At 51.9% G+C, this 24338-nt stretch overlaps 1 protein-coding gene and 1 pseudogene across 1 annotated transcript; one reads left to right on the forward strand and one right to left on the reverse strand.

The window, feature by feature from the left end:
- The window catches only part of LOC131586345 (uncharacterized), a 982094-nt pseudogene that overhangs the window by 192686 nt on the left and 765070 nt on the right, over positions 1-24338 (reverse strand).
- LOC131586392 (zinc finger protein ZFP2-like) lies at positions 13278-21040 on the forward strand. The gene is made up of 4 exons (XM_058853222.1): positions 13278-13341; positions 15083-15161; positions 15348-15844; positions 15929-21040. Exons 2-4 carry the CDS (start codon positions 15110-15112, stop codon positions 16688-16690), a joined length of 1311 nt encoding a protein of 436 aa, XP_058709205.1. The 5' UTR covers positions 13278-13341; positions 15083-15109; the 3' UTR covers positions 16691-21040.

A 24338-nucleotide genomic window follows, 5' to 3' on the forward strand; every position in this document is an offset into this window, starting at 1 on the left:
CAAGAGGGACAAAACCAGTCAGGGTCAGAGACTGGGAAAAGCCAGAGCTGGGAGCAGGAACAGCTGCTTCATTGCACTCCTGGAGAAAGCTCTGGGCTGGGTCAAAGCACTGAAAGGTGTGAAAGGCACAGAGGAGGCCACACCAAAGAATGCTCCTGTTTTCACACCCTCCTGTAATAAATGGAAATGATTTGTGCTAACTAAATTGTAACTATTTGGAAAGTTATTATTAGAAGCAATCAAGGGAATTGGTGTTACAAGGCAGATGTAGCCCCCCTACAGATATTACATGTTAAAATTAAGGCACAGGATGTAGTTTTGAGATAAGAAATGTCCTAAGATAAAATCGACCTTGAGATGGATAAAGTTAGAATGACTTTAGGCATAGGGCATGAAAATTATAAAATATAAGACTAATTAGTGGAGCACAATGCTTACTTACATAACACAACGCTTAGTACGCATACACAGCCTGTAAGGTTATCCAGAGGACAACGAGGATGAGTGTAAGCCTTCGTCCAAAAAACCACCAAAACAAGACAGAAGACCCCCTAGCAACAAGTGAAGCATGCACCATGAAGAATAGTGATATTAAATCAATGAATTGGAAATAGGAGGAGACTTATGGGAAACATTAATGAATAGGTATAAGCATACAGTATATAATGTTTGAATTACTTTGTTTTGGTATGTGAGGCAGGGTGAGAAGCCCTCCCTGTACCCTGGTCAGTTTTGCTTATGCTTTAATCATAATTACTGGCAAATTATATTCACAAATATATATCTATGTATCTGAAGTTATTCACTAAATTGTACTCTTTTACTAAATTGTTTTCCTTTTATACCAAATTGCTATTCAGGCCACTAAATAGTATTCTTTTATTAAATTGTATCCTTCTATTCAATTCACTGAATTGTATCTTTTTTTCCCCTTGTTATTAAATTGCTGTTAACCTAATAGCTCTTGTTGTCTTATTTTAATTTCATTTAAAATAGCACCAAGCAGAAAAGGGGCTGACTGAGAGCAAGCAGACTTAACTTTCTGCCAGGACACAAATTTAGAGGGCAAAAAATTAAAAAAACCCACAGCATCAGCCCAGCTTCCCAGTGAGAAGGGTTGGAACTCTCTGCCCCTCAACACTTCCCCAGCAGCTTTACAAAGGGAACTGGGATCTGAGCTGTGCCCTCCGAACCAACAGAGCCAGCCTCCCTTCAGGCTGAGAAGCCATGGCCTCAGTTACAGCCCCGGGTGCCTCCTGTGCCCCAGAGAATGGCCCGGCTCACCTGGCCCAGCCCAGCCCGGCCCGAGCAGCCCGGACTGGCCTCAAGGGATGGGCTCCACCTGCCCGCTGTGCCCACAGGCCAGGCCCAAGGGCTCACAAGAGGCTTCCTCCCAGCTTTGCAAAACTCGGCCAAGAGTGTCCCCTTTACTGTGCTGAGAAGAGTAAAAAACCCTCTCAATTTAACCCCACTGCACTCCTCATGGGGGATCCCTGCACACCTTAGGAGAGAGCCCAAATTTTCCCTGTGTGCCTCATGAGGTGCAGGCCCAGGTGATGTCACTGAAGGAAATGTGCCCTCACAGCCCAGGGACGCTCAGCATGGGCTCCCCCAGCCCCTCGGGGCCCCACCGCTGGTCACGGCAGCCCCTGCCTGGCTCCTGCCTGCCCACACCATGGTCAGCCCTGCCTGCTCCTGGACATGGAGCTCAGCCAGGGCTGGTGCTGTGTGGGCTTTGCTGGTGGTACCAGCCAGACACTGGGGTGACAGCTCCATCTCTTTATTAGAACAAAAAACATGGGCCAGCCCCTGCTCTGGTGCACAGGGGCTGCCCAATTTCAGTCCTGCCCAGGGACCAGGGCCAGGGGGCTCAGGGGCAGAGCGTCTCGCTTGAGAGGTGTGGGTCTTGGGATGCCATCAAGATGGGGATGCAGCCACAGCACAGCAGATGGGGAGAGATGTGAAGAGCGAGGATAACAGGTCAGCTTCTCTTAGACTAAAATCTTTGGCTGCTCTTCTGAAGGTGCAGAGGCACTCCTGTGGAGAGAAGAGGTGGTTGAGGCCCCCAGCTGCCGCTGGCACACAGGGACCCTCCAGCACAGCAGGGCCCAGAGCTGCCAAGGCTCCCCAGCACGGCTGGAGCTGCTGGCACAGCTTGGCCCAGCTGGACAGCTGCCCCTCAAGGCCCTGGAGAGCAGGGGATGGCTCTGGGCAGGGTCCCTGGCCAGGAGCGGGCCCCAGAGCACCTCTGCCTTTCAAGGGCAATCTCATCCCCGCTCTTTCTCCTGCCCACCTTGCTTTGCCTCTGCCTGCTGCTCCTGGGGCTGCTCTTGGCCAGGCAGCCTCAGTGGCAGCCAGCACTGGCTGCAGCCCCAGCGGGCTCCCCAGGACAAGGCCCAGCAATTAAGAGGCCAATGAAAGGCCTGGGCAGCAGCAGAACTCTCAGCAGAGTTATTTGGACAACCACTGACTACCCACAAGTCCACAGCAGCCTCACTGGGAATGTTTCCTGACTATGAGCAGCCTTTCAAGAAACTGATTGAGGCAGAGATCAGCAAAACACTCACCGTTTTCTCTTCCACCAATACCAGATTCCAGCACAGCACATCATCAGGAAAATTGCTCCACCAGCCACAATGGCCATTAACTTAATCAAACACTGTGTTCCCCAGCAAAAAACTCTTCTCATGCTTCTCCAGATATTGTTAGCTTGTCTGGTGGTGCCAGCTGCATCTGTGGGAGCAATGGGCAGCGTGAGCCGTGCTGTGCTCCACTGCTGAGCTGGCAGCACACTGGATATGGCCAGGACGTTCTCTGTTTCCCCCAGAGCTGGAGCCTGCAGGCACCTTGCCACCCCTTGGCACAAGACTGCTCAACCCCCTGAGCTTGAATGGCACAATTTCTTTGTGCTGTGCTGGTTTTCTCCAGGAAATACTTGTCAAGGACATGGATAAGGGTCAGGAAAATGCCCAGGGTTTTGGAAATGCTCCAGGGCCCTCCCTCTTCTAAACAGCCCCTACACCTGATCTACCCCGAGACTGGAAATTTCAGGCCATCTCAGGGTGTTCACGTCCCATGCTGCAGTTTGGGCTCTCTGTCAGCTGATGCCAAATGCCTTCCTGCAGAGGCTGGGGAGAAAAGCCAGGCCAGGCTGGGAAACAGCCCTGCAGGCCATGAAAGCAGCAGCGAGACAGCGAGGTTGACATGGATCCCTTCCTGCTGTGCTGGGCACAGTGTGTCCAGATGTGCAGGGAAAGCCCCCGGCTGCTGAGTCTCAGGAGAAGGCTGAGGGACATGGACCCACCACGGCGTCCCTCCAGATCATTCAGGATTATGTCCAGATATTTGAGTTCCCCCATTGCTACACTACTATCTCCTATAGGTTTGTTCTTCTTTCTCAGGGGACTATGATATAAAGTATTTCCATTTCCCAGGAATGGATCCCACACAACCAGTGCTCAGCCTGTGGGGTCAGCAGGGATGCACCACACACCCCAGTGATGGGAGCCGGGCTTGCTTGCAGAATTTAGCTCAGCAGCTGGGAAAGTCCTTGCTGCAGACACACCTGTAACTCAACAGCCACAGAAGCTTCTCTCATCTCTGCTGATCTGCACAGGCAGCACTGAGCCACAGGAGCAGCGAGAGGATCACGCAGAGCAAGGACACACACGTGCACGGCTCTGTCCTGGCACCTGCAGCGATGCTGCCCTGGCCGAGCTTTGGGCTCTGAGCTGGCATCTCTCCCAGGGGGAAAGGCCTTCACCTACCCTCATAATCTTCCTCATCATCAGGCTCAGTAACTGATATGGACGGGGAATCCAGATCATCTTCATCATCAGGTTCATCTGCAAAGAAAGGCAGAACAGAACAGCTCCCGTGACACTGCTGAAGATTCTTCTTCAGGCCAGAGCGGCAGTGAGTGCACCTGAGTGACTGCTGCCCTCCAAGGCACTCCCTTATCTCTGCCTTCCACTCAGGAGCAGGAGCAGGGGGACCACATGCCTGCAGTGGCCTCACAATGGGATGGAAGGAGCCCCTTGCATGGCAGTCAGGGGAGAAAGGACTCCCTGGAGCTGCCAGCAGCTCTGAACTGAGCCCCAGGCAGGGCCAGGGCTTGGCAGCTAGAGCGGGAGCATCTCAGGCTCCCTGGGGCCAGAAAGGAGCCACACAAGGCACAGCCCCGGGGCACAGCCCTGGGCCCGGCCCCTTCCCTCTCTGCTCTTCTCCGAGGCTGTACAGAGCACACAGAAGGAGACACTGATATTGCACACAGGAAGAAGATTGACAGCTAAATGCTCCTTCCTCCCACTGACAGCAATGCTGTGGGATCACTCAGGGCTCCAGAAGGGAATGGGGCGAGGCTTCCAGAATCCATCAACCTTCAGACTCTTGAGGGAAATGGCACATGAGTGAGCTCTTGCCACCTTGACACTGATTATTCTGTGCAGAAAGGGACATTGAAAACTTGCCTCCAGCATCTGGCAAGGTCTTCAAACCACCATCTACCAGCACTTCCAGATGCTCCATGTCACGATCCCAGTCTAGAAGGGAGCACAGATCAGAACCATTCCATGGTGTGCTGGGATCCCCTTCTGCCTTAGGGAACTGGGCACTGCAAGGGGGTCAGGTAAGGCCATGAGAGCCAAATGTCAATGGACATGGCCAAAGCTGCAGAGGGGCCTGAGGAAAGCTCTGGACTGGCTCTGGACATTCTCAACACCTTTTCCATGCTCTGTGCAAAATCCCTGAAAGGCAGGCACTGCCAAGCAGCAGAGATGTACAGCTCAAGCCTCAGCAGGGCTCAGGCCCAGAGGCACAGCAATTACCTCCTGGGACTGTGACTGTGCCTGGCATGGCCTCCCTTCCTGCAGCAGAGGCTGCCCATGAGCCACTGCTTCCTCCAGGAAACGCTGCCTTCAGCGCAGCCTTTGGGTTCATATCTGGAGAAAGGAAGAGCCACAGCTGGATCAGACAGAACCATTCCCCATTGGGGAGGTGGCATGTTCAAGAGGCAATATTTGTCAAAGTCATGGATAAGGATCAGGAGAAAGGCCAGGTTATTTGGGCTGGCCAGGGCCCTCCCTCCTCCAAACAGCCCCTACACCAGATCGACCCTGAGACTGGGAAATTGCAAGGGATCTCTGGGTGTGCATGGCCTGTGCTGCAGTTTGGGCCCCCTGTCAGCTGATGCCAAATGCCTTCCTGCAGAGGCTGGGGAGAAGCTGCAGCCAGGCCAGGCTGGGAAACAGCCCTGCAGGCCATGAAAGCAGCAGTGGGGCAGTGAGGCTGACATGGATCCCTTCCTGCTGTGCTGGGCATGGCGTATCCAGATGTGCAGAGAAATCCCCCAGCTGCTGAGTCTCAGGAGAAGGCTGAGGGACATGGACCCACCATGGCGTCTATCCAGTTCACTCAGCATCTTGTCTTCTGTAGGTTTGTTCCTCCCTCTAGGAGAACCTTAACAGAAAGTATTTCCATTTCAGATGAATGGATCCCACAGAACCAGGGCTCAGCCTGTGGGATCAGCAGGGACACACCACTCACCCCTGTGATGGGAGCTGGGCTTGCGTGCAGCAACCAGCAAAGGAGCATGAAATGTCCTCGCTGCAGACACACCTGTAACTCAACAGCCACAGAAGCTTCTGTCACCTGGTTCCTGCCAGGTTGTCAATGATTATTCCTTGTTGGGACAGTGAGAACATACCTGCATGGTGCTCCAGAGGCAGAAAATCTTCATGAAGCCAAGCTGCTGGAGAAATCTTCCTACCACGCTTGTCTACAAAGGAGCACAGATCAGAACCATTCCATGGTGTGCTGGGATCCCCTTCTGCTTTAGGGAACTGGACACTGCAAAGGGTTTGGGTAAGGCCGTGGGAGACAGATGTCAATGGACATGGCCAAAGCTGCAGAGGGGCTTGGGGAGCTCTGGGCTGGCTTTGGTCACTCTCAACACCCTCTTTGCAGCCCCTGTGCAACATCCCTGGTGGGGCAGTGGGACCAGCCCAGGGCCCAGGGGCTCTCCCTCCCACAGAGGAAACCCCAAGGCCTTGGGCCAAACCGCAGCATTCAGTGCCACAGGTAACGGAACCTCCCTCCTGCCCTCTCTCCTGCCCTCTCTCCTTCAGCTGGGACTGCTCCCCCAGCCCAAGGGGACAGAGCCAGGCCCTGTCAGGGCACACTGGAGCTTTACCCTCCCCCTCAGCCCTTTCCCCACCATGGGCACCCCTTGCAGCAGCTGCCAGGTTTTGGGACGTGTCTCCCATGGAGGGATCCCAGCAGGACTGCTCAGTAGCCAAGTGCCCTGAGCCTGCTCAGGATAATTCCTCTGCACTGTGCTCACACAGCCAAGCAGCAGAGATGGCAGCTCAAGCCTCAGCAGGGCTCAGGCCCAGAGGCACAGCAATTACCTCCTGGGACTGTGACTGTGCCTGGCATGGCCTCCCTTCCTGCAGCAGAGGCTGCCCATGAGCCACTGCTTCCTCCGGGAAACGCTGCGTTCAGCACAGCCTTTGGGTTCATCTCTGGAGAAAGGAAGAGCCACAGCTGGATCAGGTGGGGCTGTTCCCCAACAGGAAGGTGGCATGTTCAAGAGGCAATACTTGTCAAAGTCATGGATAAGGTTCAGGAAGCCATCAAAACTTTGGAGCCAGGCCAGGGCCCTCCCTCCTCCAAAGAGCTGCCATTCCACATCTACCCCAAGACTGGGAAATTTTCAGGGGATCTCAGGGTGTGCATGGCCTGTGCTGCAGTTTGGGCTCCCTGTCAGCTGATGCCAAATGCCTTCCTGCAGAGGCTGGGGAGAAGCTGCAGCCAGGCCAGGCTGGGAAACAGCCCTGCAGGCCATGAAAGCAGCAGTGGGGCAGTGAGGCTGACATGGATCCCTTCCTGCCATGCTGGGCACAGTGTGTCCAGATGTGCAGGGAAAGCCCCCGGCTGCTGAGTGTCAGGAGAAGGCTGAGGGACATGGACCCACCATGGTGTCTATCCAGTTCACTCAGCATCTTGTCTTCTGTAGGTTTGTTCCTCCCTCTAGGAGAACCTTAACAGAAAGTATTTCCATTTCAGATGAATGGATCCCACAGAACCAGGGCTCAGCCTGTGGGATCAGCAGGGACACACAACTCACCCCTGGGATGGGAGCTGGGCTTGCGTGCAGCAACCAGAAAAGGAGCTTGAAATGTCCTTGCTGCAGACACACCTGTAACTCAACAGCCACAGAAGCTTCTGTCACCTGGTTCCTGCCAGGTTGTCAATGATTATTCCTTGTTGGGACAGTGAGAACATACCTGCATGGGGCTCCAGAGGCAGAAAATCATCATGAAGCCAAGCTGCCTGAGAAGCCTTCCTACCACCCTCATCTGGAAGGGAGCACAGATCAGAATCATTCCATGGTGTGCTGGGATCCCCTTCTGCCTTAGGGAACTGGGCACTGCAAGGTGATTGGGTAAGGCTGTGGGAGCCAGATGTCAATGGACATGGCCAAAGCTGCAGAGGGGCCTGGGGAGCTCTGGGCTAGCTCTGGACACTCTCCACCCTCTTTGCAGGCCCCGTGCAACATCTCTGGAGGGGCAGCAGGACCAGCCCAGGGCCCCTGAGGTCTCTCTCCCTCCCACAGAGGAAACCCCCCCTAAAGCGCTGGGGAAAACCATCCCCAAAGCTTCCCAGGGAGAAGGGAGCGCTGTCCCGGGAAAGGGGACCGAGGCCGCGGGCTCACCTGCTCGCTTTGCTCGCCATGGAGCAGCCTGGGCAGCCCTGTCAGGCAGGGCCACTGCCAGGAGGAGCAGGAGGAGGAGGCGCAGAGCAAAGGCCATGGTGCCTTGCCCTCTGCCAGTCCTGCAGCTCTTGCTGCCACCACTGTCCTGACACCGCTGTCCCAATGTCAGCACCGCTGCTGCTGCCGCCGCTGCTGCCACAACAGTCGTGGTCAAGGACTGACTGCTCGGTCCTTGTGGTGCTGTGCAACCACGGGGCTCTGGGACCTCTGTGACCTCAGAGCCTGCTGTCACCTCAGCCTGCTGTCACCCCACAGGCTGCTGTGACCTCATGGCCAGGGTGGAATTGTGTGGGGAGTGGGATCTGCCTTCTTCACTAGGGAGCTCATCCTGCCCTGCAGCTCTGTCCAAGGGCTATGACTGGGTCCCAGCCCAGCTGAACTCACAGGCTGGGGGATGAAGGGATGGAGAGCAGCCCTGCTGAGAAGGACTTGTGGCTGCTGCAAGGTGAGAGGCTGAACATGAGCCAGCCATGTGCCTCCAAAGGAGGGTGCCCAGCAGCTTGAAGGAGGTGATTCCACCACCCCTCTCCTCTGGTGCGAACCCACCTGGAGTACTGCATCCACCTCTGGGTGCCCAGCACAGGAAGGACATGGTCCTGTTGGAGCTGGTCCAGAGGAGGGACAAAATGCTCTGAGGGCTGGAGCCCCTCTGCTTTGGAGACAGGCTGGGATAGCTGGGGGTGTTCAGCCTGGAAGAGAGAAGGCTCCACAGAGACCTGATTGCTCCCTTTCAGTACTTTAAGGGGGCTTGTAAAAAAGACAGGACAAAATTTTTAGTAGGGCCTGTTGTGACAAGACTGAGGGGGAATGTTCTCAATCTAAAAGACAATAGCCTCAGACTAGATATAAGAAAGAAACTCACATTTTTTACACTGGGGGTTTTGAAACCCTGATACAGGTTGCCCAGAGAGGTGGGCATCCATCCCTGCTGACATTCAAGCTCATGCTCTGAGCAACCTGATCTAAAGGTGTCCCTGCTCTCTGCAGGGCACTGCACTAGATGGCCTTTAAATGTCCCTTCCAAGCCAAGCCATTCTGTGCTCCTGTGCACCAGCAAAGCAGTGCTGGAATAATGCTGGGGTGATGATGCTGGCACCTGTGTTTTGGTAGTTGTGCCATTTAGCTGTTGGCCAAGAGAGGATTGATGGGCTGCACAGTGAAGTCTGCAAAGAACAGTGTGCTCAAGCAGAAACAGGAGAGGAACATGGCTTCCAGTTCAGATAAATGCCAGCATTTTGCTGCCCATTCCTTGTTAAGAAATAAAGGAATGTCCTGAAGATCCCTTCAGTGTGGGTGCAGCATTGGTTGTATCAGTACTTGTATTCTGTAAAACAGATGAGTTGTTACAGCTTCTTGCCCCATTTATCACTGGCTAAAACCCAAATACTGCATTGCTCCATGTCTACTTTCTTCCAAGTAAAGGCAGATTTTGTTCATTCTTGAGTGGGACATATTCATCTGTTGACAAGCAAATTCTTCTTGCCATTCACACAATGCTGATTTGCTCTAATCGGATTGTAATTAAGATCAACCACTCATTGTAATTAAGGTTGATGGATTGTGAGGCAAAGTGTTGCATAATTTTCCCTGGAGAGAGTTTTTCTCTAATTCAATGACATATGAAGACAGGTGTAGCCTACCATACTTGTGGCATTAGTCTCCCACTCTGTCCTTTCCTCTCACCCAAGGGGAGGATCGAGGTCTGCAGGTCTCATCTGTGCACAGAAAGAGTTAATATCTCACCCAGACCTGCAGATGCTCATGATGGTTTCTGCCGGGCAGTGGCCGAAGCAGTCACGGTGATGGATTTCAGGCCGTGCTGGGGCTGTGCCAAGATCTCAGGGGGCCCAGCCAGAACAGTTGTGGCTGTTCTGCCCTCATGGCTGGTCCCAGGCCCCTGCTCCCTTCAATTCCTGCTGTGGGCCGATGGCTTCCCCTCCCTGTGCCCGGCAGCCGCTGGGGCCGCGCGGGCCGTGGTGAAGGGGCCTGGCCCAGCCCAGAGCCGCTCCCGGGGCCTGGCGGAGCCCGGCTCGGTGCAGGCCAGGCTGGAGCAGGGCCGGCCTGACCAGCACCCAGTTAACTCTTCACAGCCGGAAACAACAGAGAGCTTTCCTGGCCTTGCCTGTCTTTAAAATGGGGATTTCACACAGGAGGATCCAGCTTCTAAATGGTTTCATAGGTTGTCAGTTCTCAGAGCCAGCCAGCTGTTGGTTTTGCTAAGAACAGAGGAAGCTCTTAGCAGCCCCCTCCTAGAAAAATCATTTGCATGGGTGGCTTCTTCCCTCCTCACCAAGTATCAACTAATATAAAACAAGCACAGACACTCAGGGTGTAATAGAAAGCAATTTTGAAGCAATTGTTTTAAAGCAAAATCAGTTATTAAGCACAGATTGATGTCACTCCCGCACTCCACTGGAGAGGGACAGAGACTCTGCCACCTCCCCCCTGGCCAGCCCATTCCAATTCCCAATCAGCCTTTCTGGGAAGAACTCCTTCCTATTGTCCAGCCTAAACCTGCCCTGGTGCAGCTTAAGGCTGAGTCTCCTTGTCCTGCCCTCCAGCAGATCCCCACTCGCAGCCAGCTTGGTGTCATCTGCAATTTGTGAGTGCTGGACTCGACCCCCTCAGCCAGACCCTCAGTGAAGATATTAACCAGGACTGGGCCCAGCACAGATCCCTGGGGACACCACCAGGGACTGGACACCAGCTGGATGCAGCACCATCCCCACCACTCTCTGGGCCCGGCCTCCAGCCAGTTCTGCAGCCAGCAAAGAGTGCTCCTGTCCAAGCCGTGGGCTGCAGCTTTTCCAGGGAATGCTGTGGCTCTCCGTGTCCAAGGCCTTGCTGAAGTCCAGCTTGACACATCCAGAGCCTTTCCCGCACCCACCAGGCGGCTCAGCTGGTTATAAAAGGAGATCAGGTTGGTCAGGCAGGACCTGCCCCTCCTAAAGCCACGCTGGCTGGGTCTGAGCCCTGGGCCATCCTGGAGGTGCCGTGTGATGGCACTCAAGGGGATCTGTTCTAAAACCTCACCAGGCACCGAGCTCAGGCTGACAGGCCTGCAGTTCCCCAGAGCCTCCTGCCAGCCCTTCTTGGGGATGGGCTCACACTGGCACCTCCAGTCCTCTGGGACCTCCCCAGTGAGCCAGGACTGATGAGGAGAAATGATGGAGAGCAGCTTGGGGAGCTCATCCACCAGCTCCCTCATCCCCCTAGCATGGATCCCATCCGATCCCATCCACCTGTGAGCATCTGAGTGGCTCAGCAGGTCTCTGACTGCTTCCTCCTGGATTACAGGGGGCTCTTCTGCTCCCTGTCCCCATCTACCAGCTCAGGAGAACACTTGTCCTGAGGAAAACCTGTCTTGATGTTGAAAAGGTGGTTTTATTTATTTAATCTTTATTAAATATTTAAAATTTCATGTTTATGTTTTATTAAATATTGAGGCAAAGAACGTGTTGAGTACCTCAGCCTTTTCCTCATCTTTGGTAACCATATCCCCCCCAATAAGGAATGGAGGTTGTCCATAGCCTTCCTTTTGCCATTAATGTATTTATAAAAACATTTTTATTATCCTTCATAGAGGGATCCAGGTTAAGTTCTAACTGAGCTTTCACCTCTCTACTTTTCTTCCTGCATGACCTAATGACATCCTTAAACGTTTCCTGAGTTGCCTGCCGCTCTGCCCAAAGGTGATGGACCCTCATTTTTTCCTTGACTTCGTCCAAAAGCTCTCTGCCCACTCAGGTCGGTCATTTTCCTCGCTAGCTCATTTTTCATAAGAGAGGTTCAGGCTGTTCCTGCTCCTTCAAGATTTCTTTCTTGAAGTGTGTCCATCCTTCCCGGAATGCTTTGATTTAAAAGGCTGTTGCCCTTAAAAAACTCAGTATCTGATTTGGTACTCCCCAAATCTGCATCCTTAATCAGCTGAAGTCTGCCCTTCCTAAGTCCAGTGTAGGAGTTTTGTTGATGCCCCTCCTTCTTTCACAGAGTATTTCAAAACTCGATGATTTCATGGTCACTGTACCCCAGGCAGCCTCCAACCCCCACATCCCCCAGCAGCCCTCTCTGTTTGTGAACAGCAGGAGACACAGCTTTCCTTGGCAGTGGCAAGAGAAGGAAACCTCCCCAAAGTGCAGCTTGGCAGGTTCAGCCTGGAGGGGAGGAGAAAGAAAAGTCCCTGCCAGGGTAGAATTTTGGTGCAGGAGGTGTCCCAGCGTGAGACTGGACCATGCCATGGCTGAGTGTGCCAGGAGCCGGCAGTCAGTGGGGCCCAGGGATGCTCCAAGGGACTTGGAGTTTTGCTTCTGACTCCTTGAGCAGCTCCTTCAACCTTCTCTCAGTGCCTGAGGGTCCTGGACTCAGCCCCAAATCCAGCCTGGGGTTCATTAAAATACAGAAAGCCTCGGGGGCTCTTTCTCTTCCTTCCGTTGTCTTCAAGTCCAAGGCGTGTGCAGCTGCTTGGAGTCAGTTTGGAGTTCTGTTGAGGAGGAAGATTTGAAAATCTACCCCGTTTTATTTTTTTTAGATCAAGGGCGTATTTTTTTATTTTCTAGTTGAGAGAAGAGGTGACAGAAACATTCCCCAAGTGATCTTGATGCTGAAAATATCCTTGGGAGGTCTGGTCACAGAGAAGAATGAGCCCCTAGCGGGCTGTCCCTGTTTGGACAACCTGCTCCTCACCCTGACCCTCAGCATGTCTGACATTGCCCACCTGGGACTGACATCCCAAAACATTGAAAATATTTATCTTTATAATTTTTCTTTATCATTAAAATCTAATTAATTTATAAAAATAAATATTTTATTTTTATAATAATATTGTTCTGCATTTTTATAACCTAACTTTTATATTTATATGAAAGAATTGATACATTCTTAGCAACTAAAACCATTATTGGTCCTTGGTTCAAAGTAACACAATTCCATTCATTAATTAATTGACTACTATTTCTCCCTCTTTATGCTAATTACTCCTATTTTTAGTTTTTTGATCATCTTTTTTAATAATTTTCTCAGACAGGGTAAAAGGGACCACTTTGGGGTCCACGGGGACTTTTCTGGGGAACATCTGGGGCAGTTTTGGGTCTGGGGAGGGAATTTAGAGAGAACTTGGGGGTCTGGAGGACACGTGGGGGAGCCGGGTGGGCACTTGGAGGGGCACTTAGGGATTCTGTGGGACAATTCGGGATCCGGGGGAGCACTTGGGGGTCCAGGGGGGCACTTGGAGGTCAGGGAGGGGAATCTGGGGGCCCTTCGGGGTCCGGGCGGGCACTTGGGGGGCTGTAACAGGGAATCTATGGGCCGCGGGGGATGATGGGAGTTGTAGGCGCCGGTATAATACGGTTTAATGGGGCCGCGGAGCATCACGGGAGTTGAAGGCGCAGCTCCAATGGGTTTCGGTGAGGCGCGGGGCATGACGGGAGATGGAGTCCCGGCTGGAATAGCGCTCTATGGGCGCCGCGGAGCATGATGGGAGCTGTAGTTCCGGAAGTGGCTCGGAAGGCGCGTTCGGCGGTGCGGGGAAGACACTTGGAGAAAACTTTTGCGTCCGAGCCGTGCTGCAGGTCCTGGGGGCGAATGTATACGGCTCGGGAGCACTTGGGGGGAACCTGGGGAGCTGTAACCGGGCTCTTTAGGGCGCGGGGCACGGCAGGAGGTTTGGGCGCGGGACACGGCAGGAGGTTTGGGCGCGGAACTGTGTTGTGGGATGATGGGAGATGAATTCCCAGCAGTGGCTGGAAGAGAAATCTGTGGGGTCGGGAGCATTCAGGGATCCAGGGACGCTTTGGGGAGTCCCGAACGGGCGCTGAGGGGGCACTCGGGGATCCTGAAGGGTTTGGGGGACATATGGGACCTATGGGGGGTGATGCCGGGGTTCTGGGGAGCGCAGGGCATATTCCCAGTTCCTCACAACCTGGTCTCAGTTGCCCCCTGCAGGCTCCTACTCACTGCCAGTATGATCCCAGTATGATCCCAGTCTGATCCCAGTATGATTCCAGTCTCCCTCAGTGTGATCGCAATCTCTCCTGGCATGGGCCCAGCTGCTCCCAGTATGATCCCAGTATGATGTCACTACACAGCCAGTGCAATCTCAGCCACTGCCAGGATGATCCCAGTACAAACCAGTCCCTGCCAGTGCTGCCACTCCTGGGATCCCCCAGCCCTCTCTGTGTTCCCCCCTCCCGCATCTCCCCAGAGGAGCCCCAAGGGCTGGCAGTCCCCAGCCAGGGTCCCCAGCCAGCCCCAGGTTGGATCTGCAGCCCCCAATTTTCCCAGTTTCCCTCTCCTTTTCCCTGGGCCGGGTTCCCCCCGTCCCCAGCGGGTGGGAGCAGCGGAGAGCCCCGCGCTGCCCATCCCGACCTGTCCCGGCTCCATCCCCGCTCCTGCCGTGGGCTGTGAGGGGTTTGGGAACGGGGCACCGAGGGTGTCACTGCTCCTGGGGGAGGAGGAGGAGGAGGGATGGAAGAGGAGGGATGAAGAAGGAGAGAGAGAAGGGATGGAAGTAGAAGAAGGTGGAGTTAGGGAGGATGAAGAGGAGGAAGAAGAGGGACAAATGAAGATCAGGGGAAGTAGAAGGGACCACGAAGTCGAGCACTCCCTGAATACACAGCCCTCCACCTGTGAGATCATCACCCCCCCCCATCCCACAGGTGACCAGGGTGGGGGAGCTTGACCTAGATATCCTGGGGGATCCCTAGGTTGGGTTTTATGGGGGGGATGTTTGGAGAATGAAGAACTCCAAAGCTGAGCAGAAAATGCCCCTTGGGGGGACATTGGGGGGTCCTGGTGGTGGCTGCTGTCAGAGGCAGCCGGGAGGAGCAGAGCCCTGTGTACCCCAGGACCCCAAAGTGGGGAGCCCAGAGAGGGGAAGCGCCACAATTCACGGGACCCTCAACAGCCTGGAGAGGGGCAGGGGGGACTCCTTGGACCCCCTGCACCCCAAAGCAGGGAATCACGGGACAAGGGACCATGGGAATCCAAAAAGCCTCATCATCCCTAAATGAAGAGATGGAAATGGGGGGGACTTTTTGGATTTCTGGCACTCCCAGCAACCTGGGGTGGGCAGGGACTGAGTAGACAGAGGAACCCCAGTGCAAGGACCCCCAGGAGCTGGGACAGAACCCCTGAACACCACAAGGGAGAGACCAGAGATGGGAAACTCCTGGGAGGCATTTTCAGGGCTGAATCTTGGTGTTTGGGAGGTTTTTATGGACCCCAGATGCCCGGTAACTTCTAGAGATGAACTTGGGCAGGAGGAGCACCCTAACCCAATGTGCTCATGCATTATATTTTTCCCCAAACCAGGATTTTTCATTCCGAAATCTTGGCTGGATGGAGAAGGAGGCTGTGAGGAAGAGGAAGATGCCCCAGGACACCCAGGCAGGTGAGGAGGAAGTCAGTGCCCCTTTCCCCCTCTCTCCTGCTCCATCTCCCAGCCCAGCCTGGCCCCTGGCTGCAGGACAACCCCGCTGCCGACGCCGTCCTGCCGGGGACGCACTGGGGGGATCTCCTTCCCCTTCCCTCTGGCACGGAGGCAAATCCCATCCTCTCCTTGTCCTTCCTCCCCCAGACAAGGAGCTGAGGATGGAGACCAGGGAGGACAAATCCCCACAGCAGAACCTCGTGGAAGAGGTCGTTTTGAGCAGTTCCAGGGCACAGGAATCCAACGGGGAGGAAAAGCTTCAGAGATCCCGCAGGAGGAGGGGCTCCAAACCCATCCCAGGGTGCTCTGAGGAGGAAAGACCCACCCTGTGCCGGGAAGGTGGCCGGAGATCCAGCCAGGACTCTGAGCTGGTGGTCCATGAGCAGCTTCAGGATGGGGAGAAGCCCTACAAGTGCTTGGAGTGTGGGAAGAGCTTCAGCCAGAGCAACCGCCTGATCCGCCACCGGATGATCCACACTGGGGACTGGCCCTACAAGTGTGGGCAATGTGGGAAGGGCTTCAGCTGCAGCTCCAACCTCATCACCCACCAGCGCATCCACACTGGGGAGAGGCCCTACGAGTGTCCTGAGTGTGGGAAGAGGTTTCAGACCAGCTCAAATCTCCTCCTGCACCAGCGGATTCACATGGATGAGAGGCCCTTCCGCTGCCCTGACTGTGGGGAGGGCTTCAAGCAAAACTCCAACCTCATCACCCACCGGCGCATCCACACTGGGGAGAGGCCCTACGAGTGTGGGAAATGTGGGAAGAGCTTCAGCCAGAGATCCCACCTGATCATCCACCAGAGGACCCACACTGGGGAACGTCCCTATGAGTGTGGGGAGTGTGGGATGACCTTCAGCCAGAGGTCCCAGCTGACCATCCACCATCTCATCCACACTGGGGAGAGGCCCTACGAGTGTGGTGAGTGTGGGAAGAGGTTTCAGACCAGCTCCACTCTCCTTCTGCACCAGCGGATTCACACGGATGAGAGGCCCTTTCGCTGCCCCGACTGTGGGGAGGGCTTCAAGCACAACTCCACCCTCATCAGGCACCAGCGCATCCACACTGGGGAGAGGCCCTACGACTGTGGGGAATGTGGGAAGAGCTTCAGCCACAGCAACAGCCTGATTCTCCACCAGAGGATCCACACTGGGGAACGTCCCTATGAGTGTGGGGAGTGTGGGATGACTTTCAGCCAGAGGTCCCAGCTGACCATCCACCAGATGATCCACACTGGGGAGAGGCCCTACGAGTGTCCCGAGTGTGGGAAGAGGTTTCAGACCAGCTCCACTCTCCTCCTGCACCAGCGGATTCACACGGATGTGAGGCCCTTCCGCTGTCCCGAGTGCAGGAAGGGCTTCAAGCGAAACTCCAACCTCATCACCCACCGGCGCATCCACACTGGGGAGAGGCCCTACAAGTGTCCCCAGTGTGGGAAGAGCTTCTCCAGGAGCTCTACCTTGACCCAACACCAACAGAGGCACCGGTAAGGGAAGCCCTGCGAGTGCCCCAAGTGCAGGAAGAGCTTCATGTTCTGCTCCAGCTCCATCCCCCATCAGAGGACCCACGTTGGGCAGAGCCCTGATGACCCACGTTCCCAGTGATCTGTGTTGGGAACACACTGGGCTGGAGGTCATTTTATTTTGGTTTCAGGTATCTTTTGATTCATCTTCATCCCTTTAAATCCAACAAATGGTGGTAAAAGTCAACAAATTCATCAAAGGCATCTAAAACCTCACATTTTACTAGTGCTTCAAGGCAATCTTGGAGATACTTGTGAGTATTTGAGGGTTGTGGGGTTATTTGGTGGAGTTGTCTCCATTTCTTGGCACTCAAAGAGGTGAGAGGGATCGATCTGTCACCTCAAAACCACTTAATGCCACTGAATCCTACTCAATCCCTCTCCAAAATTATTCAATTCCACAGCCCCTCAGGGTGTGATGCCTCATGTTTTAGCTTTCATATCTTTCATATTCTGCACTGCCTAGGTTTGTAGTTTTGAACTTCACGTTAAGTGTTAGTGAGCTCTCTTCACAGAGTAGGTAGAAAAAACAATTCCTTTTCTAGCTTGATACCAAGGACAATTGTTATAAGTTCCAGGCCCAAAAGCATAAACAAGGGTGGACTGAAGAGAGAAAACAAGAAGGATGGGACTTCATCATCTGAAGCTGTAACTGGACAATGAACCCAAATATGCAGATGGACCTAAATTTCTAAAAATGTGGGACCTCGTGATGAGTTGTCCATTTTTATGACCATTTTTGGTCCATCTTGGGTGTAGCCCTGGCCAGGCTCTTGTACTGCCCAAGGTGTATCTGTAACGTGCTGGTCGTGAGTGAGGAGACAAAATCCATGACTCATGCTCCAGGTGCTCATCAGACAAAACAGCCTCGTTTATTATTCAGAACTCACTTGAATACCAAATTCAAATTTCCCAGGCTAGACAGCCATTGGCTGATACTTCCCTCCCTGCCTTGCATCCTGGCCAGTGGTGTGCAGTGGTTCAGACATGAATTAGGCTCACTAAATTAAATTTGTGCTAAAATCTATGGCTAAAGAGAATTTACTGCTAAATTAGATTTGTGTTATGTCTAGATTTACCTTGTCCAGTCCTGACCAGCTGTACTGTGACCATACTGTGACTATTTACCCTTTTTGGTTAAATTAAAAAATATAAAATGCTCTCTGTTACCCTATCTGCAAGGGCCCTTTGCAGACATGATAACAGGGACAGCATGGGTTTAATTTGAATGAAGTTTTCTAGTTAACTTGACACAATTAATTCTCTTCAGCTAGCAATATGCTTTGTGTACTGAATTGAGTTTGCAACACTCCCTTCCAGGAGCTGGCAGACAGGATCACAATCCTTTAAGCTAACAAGCCACAGGTTAATTACTTATAGTTAAAAGTTACAACTTAACATTAAAAAACAAGAAAGTATTTTGAACTGAGATTATCCTGAACTCTATAAACAAGAAACAAAAGCCATTCAACATTTAGAGCCGTGAGAAAAACCCAACTTAGCAGAAAAACAATTTGTAAACAAACAGATTTTAAATGAACTGTCTTTTCAAGAGTCTGATTTTCATGGTGAATAAGTTGTTCTGGTTACTCTTCTTTAATCTGCTCCATCACATCCGTAGAGGTACTGTCAGGAGGGTGTTGTTTGTGTCCTTTGGCTGTATGTTTCACTCTTTCACATTGGTTGCAGCTTGCATTATCACTTCTTTGTCCCTGAGCTGTCCCCTGTGGAATGGGCTTGTGTGGACAGTTTATTTTCCTGTGGCCTTGTTGTCCACACTTGTAGCAATGGGGTGTGAGTTTAACAGCAGCTGTAATAGAATTGGCTAGCATATCCATGTGATGAGATCCAGTCCCAACCTTAGCACATGCTGTAATCATCTCCTCCAGAGATGGATTCCCTTGAGGTACTGCAGCTATAATTTTTATATAGTCTTGGTTTGCATTATCTTGTGCCAGTTGTAGCATTAATTGACCCCTTGCTTCACTGCATATATAGCTCATTGGGGTTTTATCTTCTACTTGAATAGCTTTGGGTTGGCACTGACAAGTTGGTAATTCTTGTTAGAGCTCACATTGCTAAGTCTTTCACTTGTGTTAGAATTGCAGAGTTCAAGCAAGCCTGGGTTTGGGGATCTTCTGATACTGCTGAATGATTTATTGTATGAACAGCCTTAGCTACTTTGCTTTCTGGGGTCCCACCACACATTCCTCCCTCTTGTTTTTCAGTAATTCCTGTTAAAGTGCCATGTGCTCTTCCCACAATGGCCTGTTTTATTGTTATTTGAGGAACGCCAGTGTGGTGTGTTACACTCCAGGGCTGCAGGAAATGTTTTGTTTTCTGTGAGATGTGTGTTGTTTTGATGCTATGAGGGATGCTCAAAACAGCAAAGGCTGACTGCCAGTGTGCAATGGCATCCCGACCCTTTTCTCTTGGGTGTTTTATAGCACATATTGCTGATGAAAAGGTATCTGTGGATAAATGTACATATTTAAAATGTCTAAATTCAGGGATGTGTGTGACATGGGTTTAGCAGATTTGTAAGGCACGCAGTCCACAAGGGTTTGCTCCCGTCTGCAGTGGTGCAGTGTGGCCCTGGTGTCCTGATGGGACACTTGTGGATGGGTTCTTTTTCCCCCTTGGACTGAAGATTGATGAGAGAGAGGCAGTTTTCTCTTGTTTGGACTTGGTTGTTTATTCTTCTTTTATCTCCATTACATGTATACAGGGTACAAGGAGCCACAAGCAGCTATGTGCACTAAGATAGAAAAGTGCAAAATGACTAACAAAGATCTTCTTCAAGGTTTTTTATATGTTCATTTACCCAATTAACAAATGCCAAGGAGATATTTTTTCTTAGTGACCCAATGACCCAACACCTGTGTGCTGCACTGCAGCATTCTCTATCCAATCACCTACTACTACCCAAAAACCTCTAGAAGAAGAAGATGAAGAAGAAAGAAGGACAAGAGACAACACCCTGAATCCTCCATCTTGTCCTCTATTTTCTAAAAAAGTTTAAACTCCAAACCTGAACTTTTTCACGCAATGACATAAGAAATCTCTCTAATCTACACACTTACCCTCCTGGTTTTTCTATTTAACAGTTGTTTTCACAGTGTTATATGAAATTCAGAGTTTTCTTGGATGTCAGAGCCAGGCATCAGAGATAAGTGCACACTCTCAGTGCCTGTGATTACAACAGTAAACCAAGTTGAATATTGTTAAGTGTTATTCCACTGTTAAATCCTGAAGTCATATGTTATAAGTCAGCTTAAATACTGTTAAGTGCTTTTGCTAAATTGTGATGTTTGTGGTATAAATTAAGGCATAAGTGAAGTCCTGTTAAGTTTGATCTCTGTTAAGCTCAAACACACACACACACACACACAGAGGGACGGTTCTGGGTTCATTTCTGGTTGGATTGCCTGGATTTTGTTTGGTTTTGTTGTTGCTTTGTTTCCTTGCTGTGCCTGAAGTGTCCAGTCAGGAGCAGAGTGACTCTTGCCAAGGAACTTTGTGCTGCTGGTGCTTAATATTAAATCTGGTTTTTGCTGCTCCCTTGCTGGGGATTTTTAAGCGCTCTCAAGCCCTCGTTGGTGACAGGGTGAAGGAGCCCTGGCCCAGGCTCTGGCCCTGGGGGACATGGGGATGCTGCTGGGGGGTCCCTGTCCCCCTGTCCCATGCCCCACAGACCTTGGGATGTCCCACAGCCATTCTGTGATGTCCCAGTCTGGACTGTGATGTCCCAGCCCCTCTGAGATGGCAGAACCCACTCTCTGATGTCACAGCCTTCTCTCTGACATCACACACTCTTCTCTCTGATGTCACACAGCTGCTCTGTGATGTCACAATCTGCTGTCTGATGTCACAGAGCCGCCCTCTGGGATTGTGGTGTCTGCTCTCTGACCTCACAGCCCACTCAGTAATGTCACAGCCCACCCTGTGGTGGCTCTGTGATGTCATACAGAAACTCTGTGATGTCACAACCCACTCTGTGATGTCATGCATTCAACCTCTGATGTCATAGTCCTCTCTGTGATGTCACAGCCCACTAAGTGATATCACCCATCCCACACTGTGACATCACACCCTGATTTCTGATGTCACAGAATCCCCTCTATGATGCCATAGCTGCTCAGTGACCTCACACAACAAACTCTGTCATGTCACAGCCCCATCTGTGACCTCACACAACCCACTCTGAGCTGTCACACAGCCCCTTTCTGATATCACAGCTGCTCTGGGGCTCCAGGACACAGCCACAGAGGTGCTGCTGTGACACAGCCCCCTCTGGCACATCCCCCAGCCCCTGCCAGTGCTGAGCCCCTGGGAGCTCTGTCTGGGCCTGCTGGTGTCCCTGAGCTGCCCTGGCAAGGCCCCAGCCCTGCTGGGCTGTGCTCAGGAGCTGCTCCTGGCCAGAGCTGTCTCTCTGCAGCACTGCCCTTGCCAGGAGCTGCCTCTGGGCCAGGAGCCCGGCCCAGCTCAGCAGCACAGACACAGCACCAGCACTTTCATCACCCTCTCGGGCCTTTGGGGCTCTTTGCATCACACTCAGTCCCTCAGAGTGTGCTCCAAAAACTTCTCAAGAACTCCAAGTCAGATGGAAACACTGAAGTTTCTTGTAGTTGAAATGAGAGACACGAGTGGGAAAGCGACCCCAGGTTCCAGGTAGAGCAGAAGACTGGAGGCCCTGATGCCAGCTGCGGACAAGCAAGGGAAAGGTGTCTGTGGTGCTGAGCAAAGCTGGATGTGTTTCAGGAATGCCAAGGGCCAAGGGCTGAGCCCCAGCCCCTGGCAAGGCAGATGCTGTCCCTCCCTCATTGCTCAGGGCTCTTCCCGGGCCACTGGCATGTGGGGATGTGCAATGCCAAGGGCAGCACCATGGGGCGGCCCCTGCCAGGCTGCTGAGCAGGGACAAGGAGGCAATGAGGCCCCAGGGCTGCCAGGGTCACTTGTCCCCTGCTGGCCTCAGGCCCAGGGCCAGCAGCCATGGCCAAAGGGCTGCACAAGTTGCCTCTGGCAGGGCCTTGCAGCTGCACAGCCCAGAGCCCTCAGCCTCTACCTGCTGCTTATGTGATGAGGCCTCCAAACCCCATCCTGGGAGATTTTTTAGTCTTCTCCGTGGTCTGTAAAAATGGAAACACTGGTCAAAGTTATTTTCTACCAATTCTTGCATTGACAGGGTGTAAGAGACGGTCCGAAGATTCCCTCATCTGTCTCACAACCGTCTCAAGGACAGAGACTGAGACCCTGAATATCACAAGGGACTTGGTTTGGGGGTTTGGGCCTAGCTGAGGTGGATGTTTGCTAAGTGATTGTTTGCAGGTGGTTGCATGGTACACTGCTCTTGTTCCTGCTGGTGAGCAGAGGCTTGGTAACCTGCGCAACGGGTTTTCCACGACTCATGGCTCTCATTCCAGCTGGTGAACGGAGGTTTGTGCGTGGTACCCTGTGCAATGGGTTTTCCACCACACATTGCCCTCGTTCCTGCTGGTGAGCAGAGACTTGCACGACATGGATCGCTCTGTACCCTACACCTGTCCCCTGCGCAATGGAATTCATCACAATGATCATCAATCTCCTCTGTTTTTGGCCCTGCGCCCCTCGCTTTGCAAAAGACTATAAAATTATACCCCAAACTTACCTTCCTTTGAGATCTCCCCAACGGACAGAAGACTCTGCGTCGTTGGACGGCTGAGTGGACTCCGACGTTGGTAGCTATAATCCCCTTACTCTCTTTTCCTTATGCTTTGCTTTCTCCTTTCTCTCTCTCTATCGCATATTAGTGCTGATGAGCACTCAATAAAGTGTGTTTTGCTGTTTAAGTCCTTGGTTTGCTGATAATCTTTTGTACTCTAAAACCGACTAAAAGAACCACATCACGAATCCCACCTTGCGGATCGTGACATAAATTGGCGTCACGGACAGGATTCTCAGAGACAGAAGGGGTTGCAGGTTGTTGTGCAGTCTGTATCAGGGGAAGGACGTTTCGCTTCAGCCGCACCTAGCCTGCCACGCTGGTGAGCAGTGTCTAGAAAGCAAGGGAGGCGACTCGAATTTCTCGCAAACTGCACACACCCAGGTGAAAAGCACCCCTACACTCGTTTGAGGGCTCTGTCTTCAGAATTTTACACGGGACCTTTGAGTACAAAAGGTGGGACTTACTGATTTTTTATATGTTGACTGCTTGGTGTAGCGGAGAGACAACCTGAATTTTGAACTAAAGGAGTGCCTCCCAAGCAGATTTGGTCTCTCCACCCACGGCAGGGGGGAACACAGCGCTGGCTGCGTCTGATGTAGTGTGACTGAGTTTTACCTCCCTGTAGTGGTTCTGTGTACTGTTATGTGTTTTTGATGAATTTTGACTGCTTGGTGTAGTGAAGAGACAAACTTGAATTTTAACATAAAGGGGTGCCTCCCAAGCAGATTTAGTCTCTTCATCCATACAGGGACGTGAAGGGTGACGTGGCAAAGGCTGCGTTTGTGCGTAACTTAAGTTTTACCTCCCTGTAGTGGTACTGGGCCCTTCACACACACAAAGATGAGTGAACACTCTGAAAACTCTAGTATAAAAGATAAAGCTGCATTCATTGCTTTGTTAGCAAAACACAATGCTAAGCCCTCCCCAGCTGGGGAAGAATGGGCTCAAAATAATTGGTTTAACTTGGAAAACATAACTGATAGAATTTGCTCCCTGCAACATGAGTCAAAATTCAAATTTGGCCGTAATAAAACCATAATTTGTTCTGTATTGGGAGCTTGCCTTACGTCAGCCGTAGAGGCTCGCACGAGACGAAGGCAGGAAGAGAATGTAATTATACAATCCCTACAAAATTTAGTTGAAAGTTTGCAAAATGAAATTCATTTCTTACGAACTGCTCTGAGTGAGGAGTGTGCCAAAAATTCACAGTCTGCTGATTCCTTTAAGGAGTCGCTGGAAAAAGAAACTCCTCAGATAAATCACATATATCCTCAAGCAGAATTACATTCGGTAAAAAATTGTGGTGAAAACTGTTGCTCCCAAATAAGACCTTTGATTAAAACAGAATACAACTATATCAATGATGAAGATCTTGATCCACATATAACCACTAAAGAAATCCCGTACACTGCTACTGAATTGGCTAAGTTAAAAAAGGAGTACGGGCGTCTCCCTCATGAGTCAGAGACAGAATACGTATTCCGAGTGTCTCTCACAGGGGGAGATCAAATTCGATTAACAGAACAAGAAGCAAGTGGTTACTGGGGACATGGCGTGTTCTTAACAACAGGAGATAACCGCAACCCATGGTCCCTAACACAGCGAGCTGCATATTGGGCAGGGGGACTTAATCCCCTGGAAAGGGGAGATCCTGTAGCTCTAACCGGCTCCCCGGACCAAATCCTAGAAAACATTCATAAGGCAGCTTGTCTACAACTGATTCATGAAAGAAAATTAATTGTTGGTTCTGAATCACCAATGTTGTTACCTGTGAAGGCTGAAATTATGACCCCTTTAATTCGTGGCCTTCCAGAATCGCTTAAACCCACCGCTATCCTTCTCCAGAAAACAATAGCTGCCATAAGCCCAATAGAAAGACTGGACAGGCTTCTGGAAAACTCGAATAATAAAA

Source organism: Poecile atricapillus, chromosome 19 (assembly GCF_030490865.1).
Source record: "Poecile atricapillus isolate bPoeAtr1 chromosome 19, bPoeAtr1.hap1, whole genome shotgun sequence".
Taxonomy (NCBI): Eukaryota; Metazoa; Chordata; class Aves; order Passeriformes; family Paridae; genus Poecile; species Poecile atricapillus.

Bases quoted from the DNA above. Each gene is read 5' to 3' on its own strand.
- LOC131586392 (XM_058853222.1), top strand. From the start codon at position 15,110: ATGGAGAAGGAGGCTGTGAGGAAGAGGAAGATGCCCCAGGACACCCAG. The intron at 15,162-15,347 runs GTGAGGAGGAAG...TTCCTCCCCCAG, and splicing joins GCCCCAGGACACCCAGGCAG to ACAAGGAGCTGAGGATGGAG. The intron at 15,845-15,928 runs ATGGATGAGAGG...CGGCGCATCCAC, and splicing joins TCCTGCACCAGCGGATTCAC to ACTGGGGAGAGGCCCTACGA.